At 62.6% G+C, this 24,677-nt stretch overlaps 1 protein-coding gene across 4 annotated transcripts in view; it reads right to left on the bottom strand.

The window, feature by feature from the left end:
• The window catches only part of KCNIP2 (potassium voltage-gated channel interacting protein 2), a 45,117-nt gene extending 20,709 nt beyond the window's left edge, over positions 1-24,408 (bottom strand). For all 4 annotated transcript variants that reach the window (XM_075717365.1, XM_075717364.1, XM_075717362.1 and 1 more), the window contains exon 1: positions 24,336-24,408. In XM_075717365.1, the coding sequence (XP_075573480.1) occupies positions 24,336-24,408 (73 nt within the window). The remainder of the gene's footprint in view (positions 1-24,335) is intronic.
• Between the last annotated feature and the right edge of the window lie 269 nt (positions 24,409-24,677).

The raw sequence follows: 24,677 nt of genomic DNA on the forward strand, positions 1-24,677 counted from the left end.
GCACCCACAGGGGACACACAACAGGGTGGCAAAGTGGCCCTGGCACGTGCCCGTGGCTCAGCGCTGGGAAGGGCGGCAGGCCCTGTAACACTGCCCCAGGCACAGCCATGGCAGGACGGACAGCCCAGGCTGGCACCGAGTCCACACCGCCTGTCCCACTTCGGGCTGTGACAATAACAGCCGTGAAGCATCCCCTGCCCAGCCACCACGTCCCGGCTCTCCAGCGCTGCCGGCAGCGCAGCCCTGCCACCCAGCTAAAATTAACCACCCCGCCAGCCACCCGCTGTGTATAAATAGAAGTGCCTGGGAGCAGGGTTTCTTGCCCAGAAAGCAGCTCCGTGCACACAGCATGCCACGAGCATGCACAGGGCAACACCCAGAGCCTTCGAGTAGCCAGGTGGCTGGTCCCTGTCCCCATCGTCCCAGCACCACCAGCAGCTGGGCACAGGGGACTGTCCCCTGCGGTGGGGCGGGAGCAGGGCAGTCACCCATCGCCAAGGGACCTGTCTCTTCAGGAGGGGACCACGCACCCTGACCATAGCCAGGCTCTGCCCTGCTTGGGAGCCACCTCTGTGGCTACCCCTAGGGCACTCCTAGCCCAGTTTTGCAGGGTGCTAGGGCACTAACCCCCCAAAATGTGCCGTGGGACCAGCTGGGCCACAGCAGAGGTGATGGTCCCAGGGCACAGCTGGGCAACAGCCGCCTGGGTCCCTTGGGCGCTGCCAACCCCCCAGGGGGGCCAGCCTGATGGATAGGAGCCTCTCCTTTTTTTTGGTTCTCGGGGCCATCATCCATTAGGGAGAGTTAAATTTAGGTTACAGCTGATCCCTTATTACCTCGCTGCTAATCAGAGCGCGAGCAGATTATTAATAAGCACATTAAAATATTGGCGAAATGCTATTTTTGGGAGGTGAAGTCACAGTTTTAATCCAGTTAATTGATTGAGTCATTTCTCTTTCCCCCCATCGGCGACCTGTCCTTGGCTAGCTCCCCAGGGCACCCAGTCGGGAGGGCACCCCACCCCAGGGCCCGCCTGGCCGGGCACTGAGTGCCCTCTGTGGTGAGCTCTGTGGAACCTCCTTCGCCTCTGCAGGGAGGACAAAGGGACTTGTTGCCCCCCAAAAGGGACTGATGGGGGAGGATAGAGGCTGTAGCGGGGACAGCATCCTGGTGACCCATGTGCCACGTGGACCGGAGCAGTGGCTGGGGAAGAGGGGATGCTGCAGAGGGGAGAAGGCTGTGCAAGCCCAACATGTACTCCAAGCCCAAGCTTACGTGGGCACCATAAATGTGGGGTTGCACCCCACTTTGGCTTCTCCCACAGCTCAGGAGGACACCAAGAAGAGGGTGAGCAGCAGTAGCCAGCAACCCACTACCAGGCCTGCCTCTGCGCCCATCCCAGCCCCGTGCATCACGGCCACCCTGCACACCCCGGCAGGGCTGCAGGGACAGCGCGGGCTGAGCCCGTAGGGCCACTCAGCACCACACATGGCCGGCCCAGAGACCCAGTCCCGGGGGGACATCCGCTACAGACCCAGCCTCATAGTGCCCAGATGCAAAGCCCAGGACAGTGGGACAAGGACCTGCAGGACATCTGTGCAGGTGGCGGGGACGGGAGCACCCCGAGGTCCCCTTCCCACTCCACTCCGTCACCTGCAGCTCTGCCCCTCGCACCCGGGGCCAGACTCAGCTGACTCATCCTCTGCCTGCTCCGCTCCGGGCTAGTTGGCTGGTTCCTGATGGAGCCAACTAGGGGGAACGGACCCGGCGCTGCCTGCGGGCACACCCAGCCTCCGGAGCCTGGCACGCTGCTCAGCCAGGCCTGTGCTTACCCTGGCACCTCTTCCCCTATCGCCATGTTCTGGGGCTGGTGCAGAGCCCTGAAGGGCCCATGGGGCTGTGAGGTGATGGGAAATGCCCGTGGGGAGGCTTTCCCAGGGCCAGGTGACCCTCCATCGCAGGGCTCGGGTCCCCGTGGGCAGGGAGGTGGCACAGCAGGTGGGCATGGCGCACAGGGTGGATACTGCTCCTGTGACCCAGCCCCCAGTGCTGTGCCAAGAACATCCCCAGGGTGCCCCTGCCATCCCCTTGCCCCAGGGATGGGCGCAGGCTGGGGAGACCCCGGGGCTCCCCTGGGCAAGGAGGGGACAGAGCCTGGGAGGGTTTTTCTGGGCAGGCTGGGCCCTGGCAAAGGCGGTACAAGTCCCAGCCCCGCTCCAAGGCGTGACGCTGCCACGTTGGCCCAACAAAGCCTTCCCTGTGCTCCTGGCACGGCGCATCCCTCCCCAGTGCCATCGTGGCCCAAGGTGGCAGCCCAGGGGTCCCTGGTGGGACCAGACCACAGGGAGGGCAACCTGCCGCAGGCACGGGGACGGGGGCAGGAGCTGGACACCCATGGTCCCAGCACACACAGGCACACGACAACCTCCCCGAGACATGCCCATTGGGGTCAGGAGGTGGCTCTGGGCTCACACCCAGGAGACGGGGTTCTGGCCAGCTGGCTCGGCTGCGCAAGGGCTGGCAGGGGGACATGGGTTCTGCCACGGCTGTGACAGCAAACAGGGAGCACACGGCATGCAGCTCTGTCCCCAAGACCAGGCGGCATCCCAGGACATGAGCATGGGTGGTGCAGGCACCAGGGTATGTCCCTGCCCCAGCCCGCAGACACACCCAGGGCTTCTCCAGCCGGATGGATGGAGGGCGCAGCCCTGGCCCCAGAGGAGGCAGACGCTGGCATGGCAGGGAAGGGTTGGACCAGCTGCAATTTATTTGCACAGCAGTTTTCTCACACTCCACTCTGCACCAGTCCCCTCCCCAAATAAAACATTCCCATCACCCCAGGTCCACAGGGGACCTTCAGGGGCTCTCATTGCCTCCCATGAGCATCTTCAGCTTTGCCTCACATGGAGCCCAGTGCAACCCCTCCGCCTGGGGCTGAATTGCTCAGCACCTAAATAGCATTTCCCCCCCCTCCCCAAATAACCCCACAAAGCTCACCAGACAGAGACCCCTTCCCACAGAACAGAGCCCCCATGCCCCCCAGGGCAGAACCTACCTTGGGAGAGGGTCCCGGTGACAAACTGGTAGAAGAAGCGGATCACCCGGCCCAGCTGCCTCTTGCAGCGCTGCTGGCAGTGGCTCATGGCTCCAGCTCACAGCACTGGGGAGGGACCCAGTCGCACTCCCTCCCAGCCAGCAAGCAGCCCCCCGGCTCCTCTGAGCAGCAGGCGATGCCCGGGGGAGGACAGAGCCTTCCTTGCCCGGAGCGGGCCTGCGGGCATGGGCGGCAGGTCCAGCCCGGCGGAGAGGGCACAGGCAGCGCCCGGCAGCGCGGCAGCTGCCAGGCCCCGCTCCCAGGCGGCAGGCAGCCAGCCGGGAAGTTTTGTGTTGGGATGCTCCTGTGCAGGCTGGCTGCGGTCCAGGGGGGGCCGGGAGGCTGGCGGCGATGCCCCTCCCAAGGCTTAGGCGCACAAAAGCTGACCGCAAGCTCGGTGAGGGAGCGGGGTGCCTGGGCGAACCCCCCCCCCCTCCCCGTGCCGTGCCAGCCCACCGGCCCCCTCTGAGCAGCAAAGTTGCTGGGAGAGGCAGGGAGTAGCAGCAGGGAGCCGGGGAGCCCCGCGGTGCCAGCCGGTGCTCCAGGAGAGGCGGGCGGACGCCTCCCTGGCTGGCAGAGCCCCGGGTTGCCCCTGGCTCCTGGTCCGCCCCTTGCCACCAGCTCGACCCGGCACTTCACGCCCCGGCTGGCCGGGAACCAGAGGCAGGTTGGTATGGCAACCCGCAGACTCCACAGGTCCCGCTGACCAATGAGGCACCGCTGCATCCCAGGGCCGCCTCTCTCCCAGAGCAGGGAAGGATGCTCCTTCCGGAGGGCAGCCGGCACCGAGAGCATCCTTGGGCATCAGCCCTCCACTCCCACTATCAAGTGGTGTGAGTATCCTGCATCCCTGGGCAGCAATCATCTGCTCCGGCCAGCCGGTGCTGCGAGTGTCCTGCATCCCCGGACATCAACCATCCAGCGCTGCCAGTGTCCTGCGTCCCTGTGGCAACAGCATTTCAGCACTGCGAGCATCCTGCATCCCCGAGCATCAGCTCCCTGGCAGTGCAAGCATCCTGCATCCCCGAGCATCAGCCCTCCGGCGCTGTGAGCATCCTGCATCCCTGGGCACCAGCCACCCACTCCCACTGGCTCTGCACAGGGGAGGAGACGCGGATTGGTGCAAAGATGGGAGGAAGAGGAGTCAGACGCCCAGACCGCCCAAGCTGAGAGCTGCTCGCTCCAAAGCTCAGCCTGGCAGCGCGTTGCTACCTTGCATGGTATGTCAGAGCCAGAAGAGAGTCTGGCGCGTGGCGGCAGTGGGATTTCCCTGCTCCCAGAGCCAGCCCAAGATGCTCTGTGCACACTGGCAACCACATCCCTTCCCCAAGTCCCATTTTCCCAGCTGCAGGTCCCTCTCCACATCATATCCACACCCCACACCAGCAGGATCTCTCAGCTCTGCATCCATCCAGGCTCTATTATCTCATAAGCTTCATCTCTTATTAATGGGGTAGGAAGCAAAGAAAAAGAGACCTGATGGAAAATATAGCTTCTGCTCCCTCAGGGATGGGAAAGGGGGTGCAGGCTCGATCCAGCCAGGAACAGTCAGACTACCCCATCCCTACCGATGCCTCAACAAGGAGTCCCAAGGGAAGGGGCAGGAGTCCCCTCGGGGATTGGTATGGGGTAACCTCACCCCCTGCTCCCCAAAAGAATGGCAATCCCCTCCAAACCAAGCCCTCCCTATCTGTTATGCTGGCCACGCCCCTGCAAAGGGGGGCAGCCGCCTGCCTAGAGAGCCCCCACACCATGGCAGACAGTGCCCCGGGGCGGGGGGGGACAGGCACCAGGGGATGCTGCACCGGTCACTACAGGGCTGAGCCAGGTTTGGGGACACCCTACAGCAAGGCAAGACACGACACAGCACACCAGGGTTTGCAACCCTACAATAATACACCCACAAAGCCCCAGGCCAGGGAAGGGCTGAAGGGACATCAGCCCTAAGGGAGGAAGGGGACAGCCCAGGCCAGCCGAGGCAGAGCAGGCAGCTCAGCGGACGCAGAGGCACAGCTGCAGGGCCAGTCTGTGAATGCAACACCTCAACTGAACCTACCCCCTGCAGACCACCTGCCCACAGCCGAAAGCTCAGAAATTTGGGCTGCCAGTGGTGCCCAGTCCCCTCCTGCCACCTTCTGGGGACAGGTCAGGGGTTTAGGATCCTTATCCTTATCTATGGTATCCAGGAGCCCCACGCCTGGCTCAAACCCACAACACAAACACACTGGGGCAATTTCTTGCAACGATCAGATCCCGTGAGGTGTGTGACACAAGGCCAAATCCTGCAAAGGCAGAGCTCCCCACATGCCGGGAGAGAGACCCAGCTCCACTGTACCACCATGGGGACCAGCCAGCACAACTCAGCCCGAGGCAGCCGCAGCACCCCAAAAGCCCGTGGGATACGGGAGAGGTGGCAGAACAGCCACAGGAGGGTGCCAGAGCCCGCAGGACCTGACAGCAAACAAAGTTTGCAAATCCATCCCAGAACCGCCATCCACCTCCTTGGGAGCCAGATCCCACGTGGCCAGGAAGGTTGCTCCATCCCAGCGTGTCCTGGGAAGGTGGGAGATGCAAGCACTGTCCTGTGCATCCCGGTCGTGATGGTCGTGCGGGACAGGGGAGCTCATATGCCCCCCCATCAGCATGTGTAGAGTACCCCACGCCAGCCTGCAGGGACACAGCACCGATGTCACCCACCCCACCTCCAGGCTTGGCTGCCCACCAGCATTCCTAGGTGCTACAGCCAGTCCAGAACTGGACAGGGATTTCCAAAGGAGCATTACCCCTCCAGGCTGGCCCTTGGCTCTCCAGAGAGGCCCTCGTGCACTGACACCAAGACAGAAGCTCATGGGGATCACATGGGCTGAGCCAGGGGACTCTTCTCCCACTCACTGACCCACCTCTCCCCCAGCAAGACAAACAGGAATCCAGCAGAAATCAAAAGCAAAGCAGGGCTGTTGAGCCCATTCTTACACAGACTTTCTTGCTGACAAGCTGCCACCTGGGTCGCGACCACCACGGGTGCCACTGCAGGGTGCACCCCACCAGCCTCCCTCCCTACCTGTGCTTCTCTCAAACCTGCTCCCCCCACGAGGAAGCCAGTGGTCCCCCAGCCCCTGCCCCAGCCCCAGGGGAACTTCAGTCCCCGCAGTGCCTCGCAGGGCAAAGGATGTCATCTCCCAAAGGGATATTTTGAGCCAGCCTGTGTCCCCAGAGCATCTGCTGGTACCCTGAAGCGGGACATGGCATTGCTAGAGCCACAGCAATGGGAAGGAGGAAGACCACGGCTCCAGCCTCGGTCTCCAGCTCTGCACCCCCCTTGTGCTCTGGCAGTGGGAGCAGCTGTCCCACGCCTCCCAGTGCCGAGCCTGCACCGGAGACTGGCCCAGCTCCCCGCCATAGGGTGTAAAAGGCAAATTCAGGGAGACTGGAGAGCAAAATTGTCCCCCACTTCCCTGCCCCCAATCCCTGCTGTCTGCCTGCAGGTTTTGGGGCTGTGCCGGGACACCTCCAGCTTGCATGCACGGGAGCCCAAGGCAGCCCACGCACTGCCTGTGCGGTGCCACGGCCCGACCCACGGACTGTGCCCGCCACGGTGCCGTTGCTGCTGCCTGACGCTAAGAGGAGCCCCCGCACAGCGGAGCGGCGGCGGCGGGGCCGCGGGGAGGTGAGCCGGGGACACGGCTCGTCCAGGCGGCTGCGGCGGCGGATGGCACACGGGGGACAGGAGGGGACACGCGCAGTTGTGCCGGAGCTCGCAGGCAAGCACGGCCACCTGGGCGAGGCGGTGCACACGCGTGGAAGGACGCGCGGGCACCGTGAAGGCCATCGGCGCACGGACACGCAGCCACCGCGCGGTGCTTTGCAGGCTGAAGGGACAGCGACAGCACCGCCGGGGAGGGGGGCACGGCACAGCTGTCCACACCAGAGCCATTGCTTTCTTCCCTGCCCAGGTCCTCTCCTCCTGAGACGGCTTCTTGGGCGGACGCATCCTTCCTAAGCCACCGACATACGGGCTGGTACCTGCTGCCGGAGCGCGGGGGGCAGGGAGCAGCCGCGGGAATTCGCGCTGGTTCCCGGCCATGAAATATTCATCAGCACAGCCCAAAGAGAAGGGGAAAAATGAAAGGTAAACAGAAGGGGGGAAGCAGACACAGCGCTTGCAGGTGGCTTGGCACGGCGTTGACAAGTCCACGGGGTGCCTGGATCAAGGTCTTCAGGGACGGCACTTGTATGTGGGTCCCGTGGTGCCCGTGCAAAGCCTCTCCCACTGTCACGGGTGTTGTGGGCATGTGCGCACCCCTGGGAAATGCAACCAGGAGACAGCCATCCTTGCAAAGAACCACACGCTTGCATGCGCACCCAGCAAGGGCAGGGACACACTGAGACATAAATGTCCCTGAGGGGCACCACGCTGGGCTGGTGCTCAGGGCTGTTCCTGCCTGTGCCAGCCCTGGATGGTGCCTGGGCTTCAGAGCGTTTCAGCCCAGGCCGCATGCCCCAGGACCAGAGCAGGGCTCCAGCCCAGACCCACCCCAACCAGGGCATCTGGGGGCCTCTCTGTGGTCGTCCTGGAGCTGGCAGAGGGCAGACCCCTGAGACAGCATCTGCCAACATCTCCATCAAGGAGGAAAGGCAATCAGGGTGGGAAGGATGCAGGGCACCCTGCAGCCTTATGCCAAACCTCAAGCCACCACTCAGATCCACAGGGACTGGGCAGAAACCCTGTTCTCTCTGTCCGTAAATCCAGGAGTCACTTTTTTGGGGGGGACAGAGGGTACACGTGTCCCAGCAATGCCAGACCTACAGCTGCTTGCAGGGGACGGGGCAGCTCCTGGCTGGATGGAGGGCTCGGCAAGACTCACCCCAGAGCCAGAGCACACGAAGGAACGAGGAGGAGGACATCCCAGCAGCAGGGACTGCAGGAGCCACGTGAGCCCCTGGTCCCAGACACATCACATTGGGGCAGGCAGCTCCATCTGAGCCCAACACCGCTGCCATCTGCAGAGGAAGGCTAAGGCTCAACACAGCCAGCCCTGCGTGGGGTCCCACTGCTGCTCCTGGCTCCTCCCAGCCCTGGGGACCCACAGCCTCCAGGACTTGGGGAAGTACTGAAAACGTGATGCCAGAGGAAATAAATAAGGCAGCTAATGAGGTAATTTGCATAGCTATTATCAGGCAAGATTTGCAGCTGCTCTGACATGGGATGTGCTGTCACGGTGAAGTGCAGCCTGGGGGCTCTGCTGGTGCTTGCAGAGGGAAACACACAGCGCAACCGTGCTGCACGGGCCCACCACAGGCGCCTGCCACCCCACCCCACCCCACCCGCCTCCCAGGCCAGGGGAGCAATGGGGACAGGAGCAAACTGAGTAAGGAGGTGGGAGGAAGGCTCAGAGTGGGGCAGGCAGCCTGGGAGGAGCGGGGTACTCAAACTGTGAGCCCATGCTGCCTTTGGCCATGCACCCCGGGGTTTGGCCCTGCGATGTACAGACCACGGGGCAGCACACAGCTCCTACCTTGGCGAGGTACACAGAGAGCATCCATGAAAGTTCCAGCTTGTGAAGGCCATGGAAGAGCTGCCAGCAGCCCAGGCTGCCTCGCGGGGCAGCCCTGCCGTGGCACAGACAGCTGGCTCCCCATCGAGAGCTGGCTACAGCTCCTTGCATCCCTTACCTCTTCTTGCTCCCTTGTGAATCTGGCCTAAAACACATGCCAGGACAAGCGCAAACCCTTTCCTACCTCACCCTGGCTGCCAGAAAACCCAGCTCACTCTGACTCCCAGCTGAAGGTGCCATTTTGGGGTGTAGGGCTGCACAAGAAGCCCAACGGCAGCACGAGCTCTGCATCATGGCTGCTCCCATCCTTAGACCCTCAGTTCAGGAATTGCCGCACCGTGCCAGGCAGGAGGACAGTGGCCATCCTGGTACCCTCAGGGATGCAGGGGCAATGCACCTGCAACCTGTGAAGCTGCCGGATCCCCAACCTGCTCTGCCAGGATAAACGCCCCGTAAATTGGCCCTGTGATGGAGAGGGGTGGCGTGCAGGGCCACCCTCCCCCTGGGCTGCCAGGGCATGTCTGACTTTGATCACAAACCTGCGGCGACAGCTCAGCTCATTCCCAGCCGATGGATCTTGTTAAAAAATGCATGTGATGTGATCCGTCTGCTCGGGAAGGCACTGCCAGGGAAGGAGCCCAGCCCAACGCTGCACCAGTCGGTCCCGCAGCAGCGGGTGATGGGGCGGCAGCCGGGCTCTGGTGGCACCGGGTTGCCCCAGCCAGCGAGTGGGCTGAGCCCGGGGCCGGGCTCCAAAGCACCCCTGCAATGCAGGGAAAGGATGGGGGCACCCCCACCGTCTGATGGCAGAGACAAGCAGAAAGACCCAACGGATGGGTGGTCGGACAGACAGATAGACAGAAGCTCCACCAGCAACTTGGGTGGTGGGTGTCAGGCAAAGACTGGGGCCAGAGCCCCCCAGGGACCGCCCCAGTGTGTCCATCACCCCCATCACCCCCCTGTGATGGCCCCCAGCCCTCCACATTACGCTGAGGCACTAACTCCTCCCAAGCTGTATTTTTTAAGTCAGTTCTGCTAAATATTTCAGGGATTTACATAGAAAAGCTCTCTGTGCTCGGCGGCATGTGGGCCCCATTGGCATCACGCAGGCAGCCGCAGACACGCTCCCCCCACACTCCCACACCCCCGACGGGGTGTGAATAATTCATTGCCCTCACGCACAGGGTATAGCGAGCAGTGGGGAGGAGGGGACAAGGTGGGTGGGACAGGCTCCATCTCCCCCCACCCAGGCTCCTGGGGTGCACCCCAAGACCCTCCATGCCCACGCCTCCATGCAAAGGGAGGGCAAAGACCAGCACCAACATCTGCAGGGAAACTGGGGCACGGGGAAGGGAAAAGAACCAGGAGCTGAGCCCAGCCCTGGTTATAGGACTGACAGGTCAAGACAGCAGCTGTAAGCAAGCACACCACAGCCTGCCCAGAGCATCCAGGGCCATTTCTGAGCTTGTTGGGTCTGCAAAACACAGCAACTCTAGGGACACCCCGGATATATCAGGCAGTAGAGCAGCACGGCCCTAGGACCTCCAAAGAGCACAGCCTTTGCAAGTGGGAACATCACTGCCTGGGGTGCACAGCTCATGCTGGGGCACAGCACAGCCACAGCATCTCTTTAACCTGAACCAGTATCTTTTTGCCCCTTGGATGCCCACCCTGCTCCATGCCCACAGCACCCCACAAGGACCAGCAGGGGTTTCCATCCCCAGCACACCACCCTGCATCCCCAGGGTGTCCCAGCACCCACTCTAAGCCTCACCAGGGTCTCCTGAAGTATGAGGCTGGGAAAAATCTCAGACTGGCCACAAGTGATGCCAGCCTTGCTCCCAAATCTGCTCCAGAGGAGGGCATGGCCCTCGGCATCCCATCAGGCTGCTGCATGTCCTGGCCCCCCGGCATGCTCCCCTCCAGCCTTGCCACACTCACAGCCCTGCACCAAGCCACGGTGATGGCAACAAATTAACAAGCCCCATGCAATCATGCACAGGTTGGGCTCCGATAAATGGGAGATGGCACTAGGCTAATTTCCTTGCACTCAGCGCTCGCTCGGCCAACAACAGCTCTGGCTCAGCACGGTGACAGGAGGAAATGCAGCGGGAACAGGCTGGGATGTGACCTCGGCTCCCACGTGTGCAGGCAGCGTGGGGCTGCCGGCGGGCCAGGCAGCGGGGCACCCTCGCTCACTGAGCCAGACGCTGCCGGGCTGAGCAGCACGGGAAAGGCTATTAGCACCATGGCTTAGCCAGGGTTCCGGCACACACCGGCTGTGCAGCTGGGAGAGGGAGATAAGGCACCTGGGGAGGGGAAACATTCTTCAAATGGCAGGAATCTCCCCCAAAGTGGACTTAGCTTGAAGGCACCGAGAGCTTTTGCTGCTATTAATAACTCTGGTGCTGCAACAAGGTACATGTCCCCCACTCCCCAGCTCAGACCCTGCCCGCACGGGGAGACGCAGCGACAAGGCAGGGAGGGAGAGCAGAGTAGCACTGCAGATGCGGCTGAGGCCCTGACCCACAGCTCCTCGCCTGTCCCCACGTCAGTAGCCCCTGGCACTGGCCTGAAACCCCTGGATGGGTGTTAACCTGGCGGGGGGGACCTGAGGGGCTTAGGGCAGGGGAGACACACGAGGTCAGTGCTGCCCCTCTGACAGCCCACAGCCCGTCTGCACCTTTCTCCAGCCTCAGCCCAAGATGCTGCGCAGCCCCACGGCCGGGCTGATGGCCCCCACGCCAGCACTGACCCTCTCCCCACTCATACCCCGACTGATGGCTCAGGCCTCCGGCCCCCTGCCCAGCACTCCCTGCCCCACGGGGCAGCAGGGCCACCCACCCAGCATCTCCAGGGCACCCGCTCAGCCCACTGCCAGCCCGGGGGGGCCCCCAGAGACTGCCTTTTTAGACTGACATTTTGGGGACAGGAAAGCTATTTTCGGTTGTTTCAGAGGCAGTGTTTCCAGTGCAGTTTGTCTGCCTCCGCCGGAGGGAGGGATGCTTTCCCTAGGGGTGCCGTGGCAGGCGGCTTTGTGTTGGGTGTTGGGCTGTGGTGCTCCGCACCACTGGGTCAGCCTCACCCCCCAACCCCGCTGCCTGCACAGTGCCTGGAGCCAATGGACCCAGGAGCAGGTGGGAAAAGACATCCCTGGGTTCCCACCTGGGCATGAGGGTCAGGAGCATCCCACCTGGCAGAGGGGCTGGTGGCAGGCACAGAGCAGAGCCTGGGGACCGTGCTCCCACCCGGGACCTCCCCAGCATCAGCAAGATGTCTTTTCCACACGCTTGGTGAGACAACCCCAAAAATGAGCACACAGAGTGTGCACACAAAAATGAGCCCCGCCTTCCCTGGAGCCCCCAAACACTCTTGATAGGAATAAATGTGCCTGGCAATTACTTGGGGGGAGAGTACAGCCTCCCAGTGCAAGACCTGCTGAGAGGCTCAGAAATAAATATGTTAATAATCAAATATCCATCCTGCGCCTGAGCTCACGGGAGGACTTTCAAGTCTAATTAGCAGCAGATTTGTACCATTGCTGCCTGGGCTCGAGGGACAATTTGCCGTGGTTCCCACGAAGCGAGATGCTCTACTATAATTAGCCAGCAGCATCCCGTCTGCAAGGATTACCTCCAAATCCCCCCTGTGCTCCGGGCTGGGGGGCAGGCAGGACCCAGGTAAGCCGAGATGAGAGATGCCCCCAGGCTTTGATCTGTCCAAAGCAACTCCTGAGCTGCAAATCCAGGGCAGGCAGGAGGACAGGCAGCAAGGACAGGCAGCACACCAGGAGGAGAGGCACCCTGAGCCTGCAGGTCACCCCACACTCCCCTGCCTGCATGCAACCCCTACATAGGCAGGGAGCTCCTCTCCCCACAGCATCCTGCCACAAAGCCCCAAAGTGCCCCCAAAACCCCTGGATCCCCAGACCGATTGTTTCCAAGCCAGGCCCCTGACACCCAGGGCTGCCCACAGCTCCGGGAGGCCAGTCCCCAAATGGGAGACACTTTCCAGTCTACCCCAGCCATGCATCTTGTACATCTCCACACCAACGCAAAGAGCTGCCCCCATCCTCCACGAGACTGAAGCTAAGCGTAGCTTGTGATGCTGCCTGCACAACCAACGGCACGGGGCACTGCGAGGGAGGGGATCACATCTGCAAAGAGCCCCGGTTCCTCACTGCAGGCAAACACAAACCTCGGGGCTTGGCAACAGTTTGGGGACGGTCATCAATCCCCACCCGGGCCAGGCTGCCCTGCCGCAGCTCGGTGCAGCGTTTTGTCTCGGGTAGATGGAAATCCCGTCAGATCAGACCTTTCCCCAATCCATCAAAGTGGGACAGGCAGTGCTCCAGGGACCGCTCCCACTGGCCCTGCCCACATGTTTTTAAACAGGGCCGCATTCTGCTCCCAAGGACGCTGTAACAGACACTGTTCCTGCTGCTACAGCACTTTGTGGGGTGGCTGGGATGGGGAGAAAGGGGCACCCAGGGGAGCAAGACACGGGGGCAGCACCTGGAGGTGCACCACTGCCGGTGCTCAAACTGGGACCAGCCTCCTGGGGAAGGCGCAAAGGTGGAGAGACAGCAGCGGGGTAAGGGAAGGGATGGAGAGAGAGCAGAGGGAGCGATGTCCACACTGAGGACCAATGGTACAACCGAGGATGCTCCGCCGAGCGGGGAGCAAGGACCCACGCATCCGGCCCCATGGGAGGAGCGCCTGTCGGATACTCAGCCGGAGCTCACTGACCCGGCAGCAGCTGCCGGGGTCACTCATTACCACCAACTAATGGTGGGCAGAGGTGGCTGGCCTGACAGCAGGCACCTTGCCCACACGCTCCTCCTGGCCCAGCAGTGGGCACAGCTCCGAGCCAAGGGGAGAATTACAGACAGGGCAATGGCAGTCGCATCCAGGGCATCTTCTTGGGGATGGCCTGGAAATGTCTGTGCCAGAGATGCTGTGCCCATGAACAACAAAATCAGCGCTTCATCCCTCATGGGCATGCAGGTACCCTGCATTCAACTGTGCCCCCCAAGCCAGGGCACAGCCCTCCCCAGCCAGCATCTCTGCCAGCCCCAAGAGACCTCCCCAGTGCCACCGGGTTGTTCGTGCTGGCGAACAAGGGGTTACCAGCCCCTCACTTCCCCACAGTTATTTAATTAAGCAGTGATAAAAGGAAAGACGTATTATCCGGAGAGTGACAGCGGGTTGTAATTACAGCAGGTTGGGCTGAGAAAACAAATAGCGCCGAGGGAGGCACGGGTTGGCGAGTGGCTGGGGAGCCACTGCAGCCCCTTGGGACCCGCGTCCTTGCCTCGGAGCTGTGGCCCAGGGCAGAGGCAGGACCCTCGGGTCTGAAGGTGACGGAGTAGGGGAAAGGCTCCTTTGCCCCAATGGATGTGGTACCAAGAGCCTCCCCCTCCAGCTCACACCAGGCTGAGGTGGGCCCGATCCCGGCCCCTTCCTGGGGATGCTGGGTCTGGACCAGCCCCAGGGAGCAGCAGGTTTTCAGTGAGTACCTTTGAGATATTAAACACCATCTCCTCCCTCCCCATGCTGCTACGGAGCAGCCCTCTGCACCTGCCCAGCTGGAGCAAGGGGACAAAGTCCCCACTGGGACGTGGCACCCAGAGGGGCTCTGCCCGCCCCCCACGGAGCCAGGCACGATGCCCATCCAGGTTGGGGTATGAAACTTCTACCCCGTTTCCCACGCACAGAAGGGGCAGGGCTGGGACATGGGGCATGGCTACGCCGCAAGCAAGCAGCCCACAGCCCCCTCCCTGCTCAGCCACCCAGCAGCAGTGATCTCCCTGGGGACGGGGAGAGAGACCTTCACCCCCGTGTCCCCTTTCAGGGGTTGGTGGGAGCCACTGGGTACCACCACAGTCACGGCTGGGACACATCAGGGTGGCTCGGTCCCAAAGGGTGCAGAGCCACCTCCTCCGTCCTGCCCACCCTGTGCTGTCAGATGCCGCTGTCCCCTGCGCAGCCCCCAGCCCCAGCCACGTCCCTTCCCTTCACTAAATCCTCCTGCTCTCAGCCCAATCCTCTTAGGCTCCCCCTCTCCCATTGCAGCATCTTTAAATTAATGCCTGGCTGAGCGTGGGATAGAAGGAAATTAACCCTGGGCAGGGGCGCAGCCTCCGCCATGCCTTTTAACGCCTGAAGCGCTCTTCCCTGCCCTTCTCCCCTGCTTGCCATGCAGGGGAGAGACCAGATCTGCCACAACCACAGTGAGCATCACTCGAGCAAGGGCTCCCAGCACCCACAGTCCCAAGCTGGGGTGGGTGAGGGCAGTGAGTCCGCCATCCAGTCAGCCCCCTGCTTGGGAGGCTGTGAGGTCCCCAGGAGGGAGCCCTGGTCATGCTTGGGTTTGCACCCCGTGCACGGGTTTGCTATCGCCAGCAGCAACAGCTGGCTGGGACCTTGCTGCAAGCAGTTCCGGAGCTGCCCTTCAGGGCTGCAGGGCCCTGAGCCACGCAGGGTCCCACAGCCTGCACCCCCACCGGGGCACCTCAGGGTCCCCAGCTCTGAAGCAAGAAGCCAGGAGGGATTTGGCTGCTGGTGGGAAGCACTCATGATGCCATGGCTTGGGGAGCTCAGAGAAGCTGGAGCAGCACGTGGCAGGGATGAGGCAGAGACGTGGCAGGGACGCAGGGTACCACAACACACACCCCAGTAAATCCAGGGGACACTTCTTGCCCATGTCACCATGAAGCATTTGGGACGAGCCCCTTTTGGAGGAGCTGTGTGTGAGCAGACACTGAGGCCACAACAAACTTGTCCATCCCACCCAGCCGAGGTCCAGGCAGCACTCAGCAGTTTCTGGAAAGCATCTCAGGGAGCTGACACCATTGCTGCCAGCACGGTGCGGCCGTGGGACCACAACCCCAGCAAGACCTGGGATGCTCCCAGCCAGCGATCCCAGTGAGCTGCCCTCTCCCGGGGCAGCGGTGGCAGGGGTGGCGGGGAGCCAGGGCCAGGCGTCACCCGCCAGAGCAGTGCTCCCGCTGATCCTCTCCGTTACGCAACAAATTATTCCACTCGCATTAATGACTTTGCGGCAAAGGGGGAAATGACATGAATGATTCCTGGTGCCGCGAGTGACTCACTTTGCACGGCGGAGGGGAGGCGAGCCGGGAGGGCGGGTGCTGGGGGAAAATTGCTCCGGTCAGCACGAGCAGCGCAGGGCAGGGGCTGGGCTCAGAAGACACGACTTCTGGAAGGAGAGTTGGCGGGGGGATGGGGAAAGAGGTACTTAAGGGCAGATCCCACCACCCAGGAGAGGGCTGAGGTGTCCCCAAGGGACATCATGATCAGCCCTGACCACAGCATATTACTGCATCCTCCACTGCGCTGCCTGAGCCCTGCGCCCATTTGCTAACCTGTGCTGCGACCCCAAAACCCGGTGCCAGCGGCCATCCTTCCCCGCTCCAGGGTCAGACAGGAAGCTGAGACCCCATGCAGGTGCTGTACCCTCCACCAGACCCCCCAACTCCAGCATGCCCCCAGGAGCACAGCAGGATGGGCAGGGTGGGCAGCTGCCCGCCATGGCCCTCAGAGCAGGAATGGGGGGCAGAGGGGCACCCATCACACTGGCTGCAGCACAGAGCCCAGCGCCTGACCCTCTTTCTTCTCCCTCACCATTGTGAGGCTTCACTAAATCACATCATTAAAAATTCATCAATATTTCCTCCTGGAGTAAATCAAGAGCCACCAAGGGTCAGCCAGCCCAGCCAGCCACCTCCTGGGGACACCAGAGACACATGGAGACGCACCGGGGACTTCAGTGACCCACTGCCAAGTAGCCCCAGGGAGACCCTTGCAGTGACGGAGGGCCGGGTGGATTATTGCCTTTAAACCCATTCAAGGGCTTTCTGTAAGCAATGCAATTTAAAAAAATTCAATCTAGGAAGAAGCGATTAACCAAACAGGCCAGGAGCAGTGGCTTGCCTGTCTAATCTCGTTAGCGAGCAGGCCAGCTCTCACTTCACCCCGCTGCGGCTGGATGGGCCACAGTAACCAGGTGAGAGCAGCCGGAGGGCTCTTCCCCAGCTCCTGCTGGGTCTGAGGGTGATCCATGGATGCGTGAGTTTGCCGGTGCCTCCCTCCATCCCACAGGGCTGCATCTTCCCCAGCCAGGCCAAGGGAAAAACCCTGGAAACCCTCTTCCCTGTGACTCAGATCCTGGCGAGACTGTCACCAATGCTCCATCCCTAAAAAGCACTTTCTTGGTGTCCAAATGCGTGGGTTTGTTGATGAGAAGAGGGGAGGTAAGGGAGCCAGTGCATCCCAGCCCTGCTGCTGGGGTCAGTGCCTGGACCCAGGAGCAGGATCCCCCTTTCTGCCCCACAGAGGCTCAGTGACAGGGTCCTGCCAGTCTCTCATGCTACCATCTTGCCAAGAAACATCCCTCTGCTTCAGGCTGTTGAGCCCCTTCCCAGCAAGAACATCACTGCCACGGGAGGTGGCTCATGGGGGCAGCAGGACAGTCCAGGGGGGTCCCGTCCTGCCCAGTCAGTCCCTCCATCTCCATACGGCAGAGCTGGGGCAGCGGATTCGTGCCACCAGCCCAACTGCAGAGTTAGACACTCCAGCACTGTCTCTGACCTGCTCCTGGGAAAGGGGCTGCGGGCTAAGCCATCCATCTCTGCTGCCAGCCTGGCACTGGCCCTTGGGGCTCTGGGCATCCCCCATCTGCCCACAGGCACCGCTGCTCCTGCAGTGCGGTCCTTGTCGGGCCTCTCCGTGGGTCAGCCAGACCCCACACCACTCCCTCCCCTCCAGGACAAAGCCACCAGCTTGTCCCAGCTGCAGCCCAGGGCTCTCTAAGCAGAGTGTGGATCGCGCTCGTCTGCGTGCAGGGGCACGTGGTGCCCTCGTCTCGCAGAGGACACAGCCCCCCGCATGCTCACTGGGGATGGAGCTGGCACAGGAATCAGACGGGCACTGCAGCAATTGTGCTCAGGGCTGGGGCACCTGCTTTTATGGCCCCCAGGCTCCGATGTCCCCAGGTTCCTGATGTCCCCAGCTAGGGTAGGCAGGAGCAGCATGGATGGGACACTGACCCTCTTGCTGCACCCCAGAGCCCCCAGCAGCAACGCTAACACCGTCCTGGGGCTGGGAGAGGTGCCAGCCACCTGAACGGGGGGATTCCGACCAGGCAGGTTCAAAAGCCTGGTGACTCCTGCCAAAACGGGGTTGGAGTCACCTAGAGCCAGACGGAGCTGAGCCCTGGGGGGTCCTGTCAGCCACAGGCAGACAGACGCGATGCTGGGAGAACGTGGGCGTGCACATGTACAGCATCCCTGCCCAAAAGCGTCCATAGGTGACTTGTCCTGTCTGGACCAGAAAGGAAACGTTCGGGGAGACCAAAATTCAGATGCAGGTGACACCCCCCTGTGCCCTCCATCCCGTCAGCTCCTGTTGAATTTGGCAGCCATCCTGCCCCCAGCTCCCCTCCCGGAGGGCTCACACTGCTCCCCGTGGGGCTGCACCACCCATTTTCATTTGAAGCGGGAGGCAAATTTACTTAAAAGCCAGAACAAGCCTGAGCCACGGCAGCCCGGGGGTGGGAGGACCCCGATAAGAGCCTCCTGCCCAGCACAGCCCTGCTGCCATATCCCCTTTGCAAAGCCGCTCAGTAGGGTATCACTGAGAGCAGGGCCATTCCATCCCCTGCATCCTGACCCCAGCCCTGTCCCATGCACCATCCTGCCACTCACCCCCATGGCATGGCACCCACCCAGCCCCAGCTGCCGGCAGAGCACCCTTGGCACGGACAGTGGGTTGAACAGGACCCCTGCACCCACCCGCAGCCCCTGCCCTGTGGAAAGGGGCTCCTCTCCCCCTTTGCTCCCAGGGAAGCTGTTTGCACCAGCTCCAGCAGTTCACTTGCTCGGCAATAACCATCCCTGGGGCTCTGCAACCCCTTAGCGTAGGATTTTGACCCCCACTCCAAGCCAGAGCCGCTCACTGTGGTGTCAGGGAGGCAGCCCACCCGGCTCAGCCCCCCCGGCAGGGCATGGCAGGGAGATTCATTTCACTAGAGGCTCATTCATCTGCAGCACGATTAAAGCCCAGGGCTGGGATCCATCCCGTCGGCGGGAGAGTGATTTGCCAGCAGATGGATTTATCATCTCCCAAGCACAGCAATTTGGCTTAAACAAAACCAAACCACTCCTCCTAATGAAAACACCACTAATGAGCAGAGCCAGAGCGGGGGGAGGGCAGCTCCACTAATGGGGTCTCTCCTGTCCTTCAGGGCTGGTGTGACCCTCTGATACCCCAGCTGCAAGGCAAGGGCATAAGGGTTAGCTCCAGCTGGGATGTACGGACCCGGTACGGTCCTGGGGAAACTGGAGCCCGCTCCAGGGACCCGCTCTGTTCACCCTCCCAAACCTCCTCCTGTCCCGGCTGCCAAGGCTCTGGCGGCAACTGGTCCCAGCCCACCACACAACAGGAAAGCAGCAGCACTACCGAGTCCGGACACCTTATACAGCTGCAACCTCTGTGACCGGACGCAGAGATGGCAAAAGAGCAAAAAAAACCCCTCCCTGCCCATGCATCACCAGCCCCGTGCAGCAGGAGCTGTACACCTTGGCCGAAGTTGCGACAGCCCATGAATTATGCATCGGCATCTGCAGAAATCAGCTGTTTAACTGCCCGGACCAAACCCACAAACTTCCTGTCAATTAATCCTGTGCCACCAATTCCCCGTAGGCTCTGACCTGCCTCTGCCTGTGGGGATGCAGCAGCGGCTGCCAAAACCTCAGCTCTGGCATCTCCACCTGCAAAATCCAACCTGCCAGCAGGCAGCGGTACCCGGTAGCATCGTCCCCGTGCCCCCTGCCCCGTACACGGCTCTGTCCCGGCGCGGGGCTCAGAGCAGCATCCCACCTCCCCACTGGCAGAGTCTCAGCCTCCAGTCAGGAGAGGCCACGACACCCCGTGAGAGGGATTCATCGGCATCAAAGGGCTGCAGGCAAGCCAGGACAGCAAAGAGGGAAGAGGCAGAGGGGTACAGATGCCAGAGAGAGGGAGACAGCAGACAGAGACGAGGCAGAGTCAGGCAATGCTCCCATCACCCTGGGAAGGTGCAGCATCCGTCGAGGGCAGGGCGCTTTGGCACATAGGGGACCCCACGGGACCCCCCCCCTGTCCCAGTGCATGAGTGGGAGCCCTTTCCCCACCATACCCACCCTGACTGGGGGCCTCCTGGGGGGGCTGGGGACCTGGCTCGAGGGTCAGCCCAGCTTCCAGCCCAGCCTCACCGCCGGGCTGCGGGCAGTGGGAGCAGAAGCGGCAAGACGAGGTGGGGTCGCGTGGGGCAGCGGCAGCAGCATGGAGGAGGCAGGTCAGCGGGGGAGCAGGGGGACGGGCAGCACGCTCGGTTCCCACAGGCCGGACCCCCCAGGGGAAGGACATTGATGTGTGTCACCCCTCATGGGGGCTGCTTCTAGGAGGGGACAAGCCACGCGTGCTGCTGGCCACAGGGCTGCAGGCAGCCGGCCCTGCCAGACCCGCGTGGGCAGGGCAGAGCGAGGTGGCCATGCACCCTGTGCCGCTTGAGGAAGCAACCAGGCAAGAGGAGCTTTGTTCTGGGCACGGGCGAGGCGCTGCCATGGTCTCAGGCATAGTCCCCATCCCAGTCCCCCTCCCCAGGATCCACCCCAGCAGGCTGCCACGGCACACAGCCTGACACGCACACTCGCAGCCGGGCACCCCGGCCGGCCCCTGCCTGCCTCCTGCCCTCACTCCCACCCCACCAGCCCCATCACTCCATCCTCCGGCTGCAGGTCCCAGCTCTTCCCCCTACATACACTATTATTTGGGACAGGCTAGCACTGGCACCCCCTCCACACCCTGGGAAATAAATTATCCCCCTTGCAGGTGGAAGTCCTATGCTACGGCAAGCTTGCAGAGATTTTTCTCCCACCCAGCTGAGCACGGGCTGCGAACAGCCATGAAGGAGCCTCTGGGTTTGCCGGCAGCAGAACAAGCCCCTGGCGCAGCCCTAGATCTGCCCGTCACCTGGTACCCGCCTGCGGCAGATGCATCGCCGGGACACGGCTCTTGGGCTTTGCCCCACGGCAGGGACCAGAGCCCAGCTCCTGCCGTCCTCCCACCAACCCCACTAACCCGTCCTCCCCTCGGCGTGTTTGCAGGGGACAGCTTGGCCCCATCTCTCCTTTCTTACTGCCACCAGGAGAGATGCCTCTGAAACACCCTCCCTCCAGGTAGGAGAGCTCAGCCAGACGCTGCGCTGCCACTACGCTGGTACCTACAGTCTTCATCTCACTGGGTGGGCTGCTCAAAGAGCTAAGAGTCAGGGAGTCCTCATCCATCAGCCGTGCCTTGGAAGGCAGGAGGATCCCAAAGCTCTGCAGATAGTCTCTGTAACAATTGCAAACCCACTGCAAATGCTGCAGCTGCCTTTGGGGTGGAGCAAAGCAGTTGCTCGAGACCCCGCCACATGACAATGGGAGGGAGAAAGCAGGGGTGAAAAAGCAGGGGTGTAAAGTGAGCCTCCTAACCCCTTCTGGGGGACCAACAGCCCCAGAGGTGAATCCCTCATCCTTTCAAATTGCAGCTAGAGGGTTAGACCCACCCCAAACAACCCAGGTATTAATCCCATGCCAACGCGTGCTTGGGACAGGCTTGTCCCGCAGGGCGAGATGGGGCCCTGGGCCACCCACTCCTGCTCCCCATCTGGGGCTGGGACAGCCCCGCTGCCCGCACAACCCTGCGGAGCAGCAGACAGGAGGGAAAGCTGCCTCCAAGCCCTCCTCACCTCTCCCACTGCCAGGACTGGGGGCTGGGGATGCGGTACCTGCACTCCTCAGGGCAAAGCGGCACTGGGTTCCCATTTCTCCCGCACGGCGGGCCATGTCCAGAGCAGTCCCAAGACACTGGCTCCGGGCTCTGCTTGCACACTAATCGCTCATGTCATTAGGGGGCTGGAGGAATAATGTAATTTATGGATGGCTTTTATTTCTCGCTAGCATCATCTAAATATCCCAGAAATGGACCGGTTTAATTTCCTAGTGGCGTAACCTAAATATTTCTCTCCTTAACACCCAGGCGGGTGCCCAGCCCCGGGCTCAGCAGCCAGGCATGGCCGGCGCCTGCCCTCGCCCCACGCCACCGCACTGGGGCCAGGCGCAGGCAGGGTCCATCCCGGCTCACCCCAGCGCAGCCGGCCCGCATTCCCCCGGCACATGGAGCCGGTGCCTGCTCTCCCCACCGCTCCCATGCAGGCAGCTTTCATTCACTTGGGCGCTCTCGCCTCTCACACACACATCCATGTGCCACACGCCTGCACAGCCCACGGCTGCTCCGGCCGGGGACCGGGGCGGCTGGGCACTGCTGGAGATGCTACAGGGAGGGGGGGGCTGTCACTGCACCCCCATTTTCAACAGCTCTTTAAATTTAAAAATCAACGTGCTGCCGGGGAAGGTGGGGGTGTTTCTACCCTGTGCATGGCTGGGGGTCCTGCTTCCCCTTAGCCCCTCTCCTTCTTTTGGAAGGGGGTATTGCTAACCCTTCTCTGGGCATGCATAGATGGGGGTCTCATTGCCCCCACCCTTGTTTTTGGGGAGTAAGGGGGAGACAGCAGGACCGACTCCTGTCCCCATGCACACCAGCAATCACTGGAGCTGCTGTGGGGCTGTCGCATCGCCTGACATCAAATCATCTCTCGGTTAACAGCTCTTGCATGGCAGATGTCCCCCAGACTCTCATAGAGCCTGATGGCTGGGGGTCCCCAAGGCTGCAGGAACACCCTGAACTGCTCATGCTTGTCCCCAAGCAGGGCTGAGCTACCAAACAGCAGGTGCCAGCAGGGACCCCCCCCCATCTGCAGGGGGAGACTAAGCCCATGCTGGCACTGCCAGCTCCACCCTGGGGCTTCGCTATGGCCCTGCGGGGGTCCCAGCTCCTCATCACATCCCCAGGGTGCCAGGAGAGCCCAGGCCAGGTTAGCAGGCAGGGGCTTGAGCTATTAAACCCTCCCTAGAGCTAAGGCTGCATCCCCTCTCCTCCTGCCTGCATCACTTCCACAGTCTTTCTCGGAGAAAAACAACTTTCCCTCCACAGGGAGGGACAGCTTCGGCACGTTCAGCCAACGCAGGGGAAATCGCTGTCACGGGGACCAGCTCCCTCTCCTCCCTGGCGTTACCACCGGCTCTGCCCTGGCAGGTCACTGACCTGACAGCGATGGCAAATGAGTGACATGGCCTCCCGGGGCCTCTGTTTCCCACCCTGGGAAATGGGGCAGATATTTCCAGCCCTGTTCCCCAGAGGCTTCCCAGCAGCCCCATCCCCGCGGGCAGGGGCTGGCACAGCGGCACGGCTCCCGTCTGCCCAGGTTCCTGCTGCACGGCTGGCTCAGAGGTAAGCCCAGGCATAAAAGGTCTCAGCCTCGGAAAGACTGGAATTTATTTTTAACTTTGGTTTGATTTAAATCCATATGGACATTTTAAAGTTACCGGAGAAACCAAAAGTTGTGTGTGGGTTCCAAGTTCCTACACAGCTCAAAAATATCTTCCCTGCAGCACGTTTGGGCAGGCAGCAAGCAGCGTTTCCCATGCGTGGGGCTGCTCAGGAAAGCAGAGCAGGGGTCCTGCCCTGCTCCCTCCACCTCCTCGAAACTCCAGAGCAAAGCCTGAAATCCACTCCAGACTGTGGCAGGAGAATAATCACCGGGACTCGGGGGAGCCGCCTGTGCACATACCCCAGCGCCTGCGGCATGAGGGCACCCAACCCCACCGGCTACGGACAGGTTCGGCTCCATCGTGGGTCCCGGGAGGCAGGCGGGAACTGCTGCCCCATTTCACAGCTGCTGCGACAGAGGCCCTGAAAGGGGACGGGATTTGGCCTGATCCGTGGAGAGCACGTGGGGAAGGAGGGGTGTCGCCAGCTCGAGCCCAGTTGCTTCACTACCGGACAGTGCGGGATGAGGTGTGACGGATGGACGGATGTTGTGATGGGGTGTGGGATGCCAGGCTATTCCCTGCTGGGCAAAGGATGGAGTGGGATGCAGTAGGGCTGCAGATGGGTCATATTTGGCCTCCCTGTCCCACAGCCACCCCATCCCGGGGGCAGAGCACCTCTGGAGATGCTCTAGGGGACACCGGCTGACAGGCAGGGAAGACACCAGGCTCTGTGGTGCTGCTGGGGTTTGCTGAGCAGGGTGATCCTCTCCGTTCCCCGGGGAACCTGCTGCCGGGGTGCTGCCGTGCCACCCCAGGGCGCAGCAGGGGGTCCGAGGCATGGCAGAGAGAGCCCAGTGCCAAACCCTGGAGTCCCGAGGGGCTTTGGGAGCAGCGGTGAGGGAGGGTGAGCTTGGGGGCGGCCAAAAGCCATTCAAGCATCCCACCTCCCGGCGGGGGCCTTTTCCCTGCAAACCTGCCTCGGGGCACCCTCCGCCCGGCTGGGACCAACCCTACCCCCCCGGAGCACCCCCCCGCCCCGGGCCCGGGACTGTCCCCCTGCTCCAGCGCCGGGGTCGCCCCCCCTCCCTCCCCGGGCAAGGCGTGCGGCGAAGCGGGGCGGGCAGGGAGCCGGGGCTCAGCCGGGTCTGGAAGCGGGCGGGCCGGGGTGCCCGGGGTGCCCGGGGTGCCCGGGGCCGCCCCCGCGCCGTGGTCCCGAGCGGCTGCTGCACCTTCCCCGGCGGGCGGCACTCACCCGTCAGCTGGTCGTAGGAGCCGTCCAGGTCGCGGGAGTCGGACAGGCTCTCCTTCCTGCCCTTGCTCCGCATCTTCCCGCCCCGCCGAGCGGCGGGGGGAACGGCGACGGGGCGCACGGGCTCCGCCGCCGGGCAGGGGGGGCCCGCCGCCTCCCCCCGCCCCGCCGCCCCCGGCGCTCACCGCGGCAGCGGGCAGGGGCCGGCGCTGCCGGGGGGCTAGGCTCGGTACGGCTCCGTACGGCTCGGTACGGCAGGCAGGAGCGCGCAGCCGCCCCGTTCCCCGCCGCCGCCGCCGGGGCTGGGCACGGCCGCCCCCTCCCTCCCGTCCTTCCCCGCCTCCT

This window comes from Pelecanus crispus, chromosome 10, assembly GCF_030463565.1.
Source record: "Pelecanus crispus isolate bPelCri1 chromosome 10, bPelCri1.pri, whole genome shotgun sequence".
Taxonomy (NCBI): domain Eukaryota; kingdom Metazoa; phylum Chordata; class Aves; order Pelecaniformes; family Pelecanidae; genus Pelecanus; species Pelecanus crispus.